The following is an 8670-nucleotide window of genomic DNA, read 5'->3' as shown; positions in this document are numbered from 1 at the left end:
CTGAGGAATATTCTCGACTGTTCGTTCTCTTTGACCCCACCAAGTGTCCTGAACATCACCCAGCAGCAAACCAACTGACTAAATGTGCTAAATCCATTATTATTATTTTTGCTCAAACTTTGGCAGCAGATGTGTTCGACCTTTATCAGGACCAGTGTCGTTTTAAAAACGCCAAACCAAACAACATACTTGAAAAATACTTCAGAGCATTAAGGTCCCTTTATTTAACATCGATAACGATGCACGTTTTGTTTTTTGGTTTTTTAAAGGAAGCTTTCAGCCCTTTTCCTTCCAGGCTTTCAGCGTGATGGTCAGTCCTCCGGCATCGCAGAGCTGAAATTCCTCCACCAGCGTGTCGTCGTGTGGCTGCTGAGGAGCTGCAGTGTGGACAAAGTCTGCATCGTGGTCTTCCTTTTCCTCGTCTTCTTCAAAGTCATCCGGATATTCAACTTGTTCCGAAGCTTCTGGAAACACTGTGAGACAGAAAATGATTAGTTCATTCGAGACTCCCTCTAGTGAAGATCATATTTTGTCCTTGTTACCATGACCATATGGTATTTTTTATCGGATAAAAGACACAAACTGAGTGACACAAACAATCTATAGTCCAAAATTCACATATTTAGAAAAACCTTTTAAGTATTTAATGTTGATACAGATCATTTTAGGGGTTTAGTCAGAGACCAAAGATGACCTTTACTCTTTAGTCTCGTGGCATGTGATGAAACTCTTACTGGAAATGTAGGTTTGTATCTCTATCATCTGTGATACATTAACTTTTAGAGTCACTTCCTAATCGTCTCATCAATAGTGTTATAATTAGCTATGTTTCGAGCTGTTATGTATTCTGAATCTGTATATCTCCACTATGTTCCTGTTTTGCTTATTTCTACTGAGCACAATGATAGAAGATAACATGACCGGTGAGAACTGGTTCACATACTGGGCGACAGCGGAAACTCCCCTATGCTATCAGCTGCTTTAGACCTTTTGGACAACACACGCACACACTTTGGTTTCGACCCAAGCAGTTTGAACAGTGGTTAGCCTGGTCACGTCACAGTAACCGGCCAATTAACCTCGGTTAGTCCAATGTCTGTACGGGGCAGTCCCAGCCCAAGAAGATAAATGTGAATCAGTTCCAATATCGGGGCTCTTTCTGATAGAGATCTCTGTCACGCGGAGCCCAGCGCTGCCTCACTTTACCTGTGTCTTAATAAATTCTACATCTGTGAACTGAAAATTTCTCCAGTTTGTTCTTGGCCTTCCAACTAAAGAATCGGTGCTAACAATAGGATGTTGGGAAGCAGAGAGCAGTGGCTGTCACATTTCAAATCAATTGTTTTGTCCGACTAACTGTGCAGATTTCAAATATTGTCAATTTACACAGAATATTTGACTTTTTTGCTTGATAAAGGACATTTTAAAACTGAATCCTTACAGCAATAGTCCGCCTTAATGTTTTGACTTAATCGTTTCAGGTTTTTTGTCTGTCTACGATGTCTAGAATGTCATATTTGTGTGTATCTGTTTTGCCATTTGTAGGAATTTTCTTGTTTTACATTCTGTTAAAAAAAATCATCACTAGGGTAAACACATTGAACTGTCACAGCTACGTGTTTATCATCCCTGAAATAATAATGAATTCTATATTGACTCAAACATCCAGAGATCTAAGATGTGTACTGGAATAGCTCAGAGGTGAAAAAATAGGATGGCAGTTTATCTTCTACTGTGTAGGAAGCAGCAATAGAAAGTTGCCTACATTCAATCAAATGACTCATGATATCAGTCTTGTACATATTCAGATAAAAATTCTACTGAAAGCCCAACCTTTTTCTTTGGCAAGGAAAAGGGGAATTACCTCGCTAAACTTATCTGATGGTTGCGAAGAGGTGAACTGTCACGAATACATGTGTTATTTTGAGTGTGTAGGAGTCTGAAACGTGAAATACAGGAGCAAAAGATAAGTAATCATAATATCTGGATTTTGAATGAACTACTGCACCAGTGCTGCCGGATGTTACCCAGAGATGACACTAAGATGATTGCAGAATTTAATCTCTTATGATCCCCTTTAAACCATCGTTCTTAAATGGTTTGATTGTGGCTTTGTGTTAAGCTATTTGATATTTCACAATAAAAATGCAAAGATTAAAGAAAAGTCCTACAATTGAACACATATTTGTGTATCTGACCTTTTTTTTTTAAATCCTTTCCTTCCCTATTAATCATCCTTCAGCCTCGCATTTATCCTTTGACCCTCTGGAGGATCACTACTGTCGTCACTGTTAGGACTCTCCATTCTCTTTTCTACATTACCGACAGACTCGCTTCCCGAGTGTTCACTGCAAAAACTTCCATCTTCCTCAAAGTCCTCAGGATAGTAGCAGCTGCTCTGTTCACCAGCATTCACAGCATCCTCCTCCTTCTCCGCATCACTTCTCTCCTCCCGTGACTGACTGACAACATCTGACCCCAGTCTTTTGTTAATGTCTTCATTGTTAATATCAACCACAGGAGTGAAATCTGTCTGTCTCTCTTTGACCGACTCCAGGTGATGTTGCACATAAGCACCACTGAGTATACAAGCAGCAGTCGGCCTGTTTTCTGGATTGAGGCTGAGCATTTCCTCGATCACAGAGGAAATGTTGTGTGAGAACGTGTTTGGCACAGGATCATACTCCCCTCTGGTGATCTTGTAGAACAGACTCAGGAGGTTTGTGGCTACGAATGGAGGCCTGAGAGCACAGATCTCATACAGGAGACACCCGAGAGCCCAGATGTCAGACTTGCAGCTGTACGGGACGTCCTGACAAAGCTCAGGACTGAGGTAGCTGGGCGTCCCAACGCACGTGGACGCCATGTCAGCCGTGTTGGTCATGACTCTGGATATGCCAAAGTCCCCTAACTTCACCACGCCTTGCTTCGTCAGCAGCACATTGGAGGTTTTGATGTCCCTGTGCAGTATTCTGGCCTGGTGTATGTAGGAAACAGCCACGGCGACCTGCACGAACCAGCCCATCACTGTGTCCTCTGTGAAGAGCTCCTGCTGTTTCCTCTCCTTCACCTTGTCGTCCAGCGTTCCTCCATCACAGTAACTCATCACAATGTAGATGAATCCGTCTGCGGGGTTCACGAAGGCGTCGCTGCAGTGCACAACGTTTGGGTGCTGCAGCCTCCTGATGATCTCGGCCTCCTGGAGCACAGCCCTCTCACTAGTGCCTGTCCTGGTCTTCTCCACTTTGATCCTCTTCACAGCGAACAGGCTCCTCAGCTCCACGTGTCTCATCAGAAACACCTCTGCTGCTCCTCCTCTGCCCAAACGGAGAACCTTCTCGTACTTCTCCATGTTTTGTCCGGACGAGGTCGTGTTTTTGTAAATAAATAAGTAAAGCAGCGCCGCAGCGCCACGCACCTGTCTGCGCGTTACGCACCGTTTGTGTTCGCTGCGGTTGCCATAGTGACGACGTGACGACGTGACACCGGATAGGAGGATTTGGTCCTTTCTGTCGGACACCTTTCACAACCTTCCCCAGCAAACAGTGACTTTCAAGAAACGTTCCCTGGAGGTTACTGTTTGCCGAACATTCAGGGAACCTTTGTGCCTTTTATATTATTATACAAAAAAATAAAAAAATAAACTGAATCCTGTATATTTTTCGTGTTTAATGTTTTGTAATTATATTTACATGTGTAAAAATAGATAGATAGATAGATAGATAGATAGATAGATAGCCCATTCAGTTGTGATAAAGATATCCCTTATTCAAAAAACAAAACAAACAAATTATGTAAAATTGCAGAACCAATACTGACACTAGACACTTTATCCTAATTTTAGAAATATATGTCCAATATTACACATTGATTTGGGTATTCTTGTATAAAATAAAATAGGAATATTTGTGAAACTAACGTGGGGATTTTTATAGTTGTTCGCAGTTCCGGGTTTTTGAGGTTATTTTGCATTAGACAGAAATTCACAGAATATTTTTAGAATTTTATTTGTAGGTTTGTATATCTTAAAATATGGAAAACTCTCAAATTACAAGGAAAGAGGAACTGTTTTTTTAGGCAACATTGGCAAGCTAGTCAAGAAATTGACGCTAATAATGTTTACTCGGAATGACTAAAGAAGAATCAAAGCATGGTAGCTTAGCTTGTCAGTAATGGTGTGTATTGCACTTGGGATAAAGGCTGCAATTAATATTAAATTCAAATATTGATTTTGGTTTCAAATAATGTGGAAATTGCCTGAAACTTTTTTAAGATTAAAATAAGATTTTTTTTCCTCCAGTGTATTTTATGCTTCAAATGTTGATTGGATGAAGGTTAAATTGTAGGTTTACTTCATAAACTCACAATGACATTTCGTGTTCGTCACACCAGGTGGCGGTACGGATGTTCAGCGGCTATAATCTACCAATAATTATCAAAAGAAGAAGAAACATTGTCGCGTTCTGCGCAGCTTACTGCGCATGTTTCTCACAACATAGCATGAGCGCATGTTAGTGCAGCCTTTCCTTTCTGAGTGTTACTTACATTTTAGTTTACGCTCATCAAAAATGCCACCGAAGGGAAAAGGTGGCAAAGGTGGTAAAGGTTAGTGGTCCAATGAGTTGTTTACTATTCATTAAATGCCATAATTTATTAGCGACAAGTCAGACACATTTACTAGCATCTAAGTTAGCATACAAAAGAGCAGCACACACTTCCTTATTGTAGTTCACTTTAACATTATTTTATTACAGTGTTGTTGTATGTTTGGATTAATTAATTAATTAATTAATTAAACCTCGTTGTTGTGCAGGAGCTGCCTCAGGAGGTGCAGACGCTGACAAGAAAGAAAAAGCCCCAAAGGGAGGGACTTCTGTGAAGGTACCGTAAATGTTTACATTTTTAGCCAAAGCTGCCCCCAAAGAAATCAAGAGATAACTGAACAGGGAAATGTTTTGACGAACTGGCCAGTGGTGTTAGCTCATCACAGCTCACTGTGGCTTTAGGAGGAGATGGAAGGAGATAACACTTGAACATGTGGACCAGGTGAAAAAGATATCCAGACCCTTTACTTCAGTTAAAGTATACTGCACTAAATGACCAGCCTTCAACAACGTACCTCGATATACACTGTCAGCATATTGTACTAAAAGTATCATGAGTACAAATTATAATGTTCCCTGTCAGTGTTTTACTGTTATATATGTTGTTATAAAGCACAATATTTGCCTCTCGAGGTGTAGTATGAGAGTGAATTGGGATAAATTGGAAATGCTCAAGTACAAATACCTCAGATTTGTACTTACATGTGTGTATTTTATTACTTCCCACGATTGTTGAGTCAGCACCAGTTTTTACAGTTCTACAATTTCATTTAGCAGACGCTTTCATCCGAAGCGACGTACATCTGAGAGCAGATACAACACAAGCAAGGATCTAGTCAGGAGAAAACAATCTTGATAAGTGCCAGAGAACAAATTTAAGTGTGACAGTGCGGTGATGCCAATAGCAAGCTGTGTGGGAGGTAATAGGATTTTCTTTTGGGTTTTTTTCCGTTTTTTTGTTTGTTTGTTTTCAGTCTGTCAAGTGCAAATGTGATCAGTGAAGAGCTGGGTCTTTAGTCTTTTCTTGAAAACTGAGAGGGAGTCAGCAGATTGAACAGAGTTTGGTAACTCCTTCCACCACCGGGGAACCACAGAGGAGTCTAGCTATCGACCTCAGGCCCTGTTGTGGTGGTTCTATCAAGTGGTTTTTGTTGGTCGAGCGTAGTTAGCGGGAGGGAGTGTAGATCTTGTTGCACTTAAACACCATGATGAGAAGTAAAATAACAACTTAAGACCATGTGCACATTTCTGTCTTATAGCTTACAAACAATATCTTGTCATCTCTAATATAGTTCAGTGTCTCGTGGATGATTCTGTGATTTGTGACACAGATGAACATGTGAACTGGCAGCCATAGGAACAGGTTAAATATTACTGTTGTTACAGTCAGAAAGTTTGCTCTCAGAAATAAACAAATATAACTTGTTTAATCTGTGGACTATTACTGGAAAAACAGGCACGATGTCTGCGTCAATATCAACGTTACATCAAAGAGAGGAGGAAGCATCAATATTAAAATGTATTAAGGAATTCATGGGCTTTGAGATATACAGTATAGCTTGTATAATAATCTGCCTTTGGGGTGCTTTATCTGTGTTTGCCAACCACAGCAACTACACTGATATTACTTGTTTATAGGTAGAATCCCAACTATTGTCTAACTGTGCTTTTCTGATATGTGTTTTTTTTCCCAGGTTCGGCATATCCTCTGTGAAAAACATGGGAAATGCATGGAGGCAATGGAGAAACTGAAGTCTGGCGTTCGTTTCAGTGAAGTAGCAACACAATACAGTGAAGACAAAGCCAGACAAGGAGTAAGCACATAAACCCATACATGTACTGTGTTGATTACTTTAGAAAAAAAAAATGTTCTCACTGTTTTGGCTGTTTTACTGCTTGATTGAAATCATCCTAGCTGGGGTTTACCACATTCCCTAAGGGTGATGATTACATTCCACATGTTTTTCACATGATGTCGTTTGGATGAGGTCACTGTTGCAAAGGAAATTTATTCAGAACAATCAAAAGAACAAAGTTGCAGGCTTATCTATGGCAGCACAATGACATAATAGGTACAATGTGGACTCCTCAACCTCATCGCAAGTCTTCATGGGTGATGAATAACACCCGCACTAGTGTATTCTCAGTTCCTGGAAAACTTCCGTGGAAGTTCGGTTGTGAGTCAGGGATGTCTCATCCATATTTACACTGATGAAATCCTTAATATGTAAAGAGGCTGTTACCTTTTGCCTTTGATGGTCATGTTACCTCATTGTTTTCTGATTTAGCACCCATATTAGGTGGATACTGTATGTGTCCTTCATCACTGTATGTTTGTGACAGGGTGACCTGGGCTGGATGACACGAGGATCGATGGTTGGACCGTTCCAGGAGGCGGCTTTTGCGCTACCTGTCAGTTCTATGGATAAACCTGTCTACACAGACCCTCCTGTCAAGACAAAATTCGGTTACCACATCATTATGGTAGAGGGGAAAAAGTAACGGGGCAGCTCAGCACGTGAAATTAGGACATAGACATTTTTCAGTGGGCTATGTTGTGAAGCTTCTGATTTCCAGATGATATTTTGCAAAATGTTGAAGAACAAGAAAATGAAATGATATGTGATTATGATTGTTGTGACAGATATTGCAATTTAATTTGCAATATAATTTCCTAAAGTCAAGCTTCAGTTCAATATTGACTCTGTAAGAAGATATTGAATGGAGCATTGCCACATGAAATGTCATCAGCAGTCTGACTCACTGTCGAATTTCCCCATTTGGACAATAGCACTATATCTGTCTGAACACGAGGAGGACAGCAAGATTAGATAACACCACTGGCGTGACAGTGTAAACCCGGGGCCACACAAGTTGCAGAATTTTATTTTGAAATTTTAGCCCAATTGTATTGTTTCAAATCACAATTTCAAATGTTCAGCCCAACTATCAGGTCCTTCGTTGTAACATGTACACGAACGTACTGACAGTTTAACCAGCGGGAATGTTCTTTAAAGATGAACTTTTGCTTTCACTGTATTTTCGTGTTCAGTTTAATGAAGATTGTGGAAATCAAACCATTAAATGATCAAATAAATACATGTTCAGTCATGTAGTGGAAGGTTGTTCTGTGTGTCTGAGAGAAAAAGACTGTGGAAGACGTTAACCACAAAAAACGACTGAGAGAAAGATCCTGCAGTTACACTGATGTTTTTTAAAATTCAGAAATATAGCCCATAATTCTGAAGATCAAATGGAAACTCTTCAGAGGGTGTTAATGTCAATTAAGTGTTGCTGTTAGTCTACTTTAAGATAAGGGGCATTTATCTCTTCACAGGGACAAACTGCAAACTAATAACTACTGAAATTACAGTGATTGTGTTGATTAATTTCATGTCAGAAAATAGTGAAAAAAATCACAATCATCATCAGGTTACAATGCACAAAATAAAGTCAAAGTTTCGCTATTGAGGATGTGACTGGTAAAACTTCATTTTATTAAGTATAGGATTAACTAATCATTTAGCACAGTGGAATAATACAGAAACTGGGTGTTCTATATTATTATTGATTCAGAATGAATAATGTCTAGAAGATGAACCTGGAATCAAAATGCAGGTAACAATGAGACGTTTCATGTGCTACAACAATTTCTATTGATCTGGGTCATTATTATTAAAGTGGTGCAAGTTTGCTGTTGAAGCTACGACATCCCATGATATTGATGCTCAAAGCTGGCTGTCGAAGGAAATAAAAAGTGCTGCACAAATACAAGGTTTGGGTTTTATTTGGGATTATGACACCTGGACTGGATGTGAAATTGATTTGGGTTCAGTCTTTGACAGAACTTAAATGTGTTTTCAGCATTTAAAATTCCACGTGTCTATCTCCTGTACTAATGGAGGTACAGTCGTCCTCGATGTACTCATACCCTCCCATTAAAGAAGGAAAAAAACAGCCGTCACTGATATAACTTGACGAAAGTAATAATATAGAAAAATGTAATGAAAATCATGACATCGCTTTTGAATTGTAGTTCAACAGAAATATGAATTAAAGCCGCAAG

At 39.6% G+C, this 8670-nt stretch overlaps 2 protein-coding genes across 2 annotated transcripts; one reads left to right on the top strand and one right to left on the bottom strand.

Annotated features, from left to right (window-relative positions):
• Nucleotides 1-276: 276 nt before the first annotated feature.
• On the bottom strand, nucleotides 277-3352 carry nek12 (NIMA-related kinase 12). The gene is made up of 2 exons (XM_008279597.1): nucleotides 2323-3352; nucleotides 277-473 (listed from the first exon to the last, which is right to left on the bottom strand). Exons 1-2 carry the CDS (start codon nucleotides 3350-3352, stop codon nucleotides 277-279), a joined length of 1227 nt encoding a protein of 408 aa, XP_008277819.1.
• Nucleotides 3353-4459: 1107 nt separating this feature from the next.
• pin4 (protein (peptidylprolyl cis/trans isomerase) NIMA-interacting, 4 (parvulin)) lies at nucleotides 4460-8373 on the top strand. Its single transcript, XM_008279551.1, has 4 exons — nucleotides 4460-4605; nucleotides 4814-4881; nucleotides 6299-6418; nucleotides 6948-8373. Exons 1-4 carry the CDS (start codon nucleotides 4509-4511, stop codon nucleotides 7104-7106), a joined length of 444 nt encoding a protein of 147 aa, XP_008277773.1. The 5' UTR covers nucleotides 4460-4508; the 3' UTR covers nucleotides 7107-8373.
• Nucleotides 8374-8670: the final 297 nt, after the last annotated feature.

Source organism: Stegastes partitus, unplaced genomic scaffold (genome assembly GCF_000690725.1).
Source record: "Stegastes partitus isolate 25-593 unplaced genomic scaffold, Stegastes_partitus-1.0.2 Scaffold164, whole genome shotgun sequence".
NCBI lineage: Eukaryota > Metazoa > Chordata > Actinopteri > Pomacentridae > Stegastes > Stegastes partitus.
Note: the sequence above shows the minus strand (reverse complement) of the source record. Positions and strands in the feature narration are given on the sequence as shown.

Bases quoted from the DNA above. Each gene is read 5' to 3' on its own strand.
- nek12 (XM_008279597.1), bottom strand. From the start codon at position 3,352: ATGGAGAAGTACGAGAAGGTTCTCCGTTTGGGCAGAGGAGGAGCAGCA. The intron at 474-2,322 runs GTAATGTAGAAA...TCTGTCTCACAG, and splicing joins CTCGGGAAGCGAGTCTGTCG to TGTTTCCAGAAGCTTCGGAA.
- pin4 (XM_008279551.1), top strand. From the start codon at position 4,509: ATGTTAGTGCAGCCTTTCCTTTCTGAGTGTTACTTACATTTTAGTTTA. The intron at 4,606-4,813 runs GTTAGTGGTCCA...GTTGTTGTGCAG, and splicing joins AGGTGGCAAAGGTGGTAAAG to GAGCTGCCTCAGGAGGTGCA. The intron at 6,419-6,947 runs GTAAGCACATAA...TGTTTGTGACAG, and splicing joins AAGACAAAGCCAGACAAGGA to GGTGACCTGGGCTGGATGAC.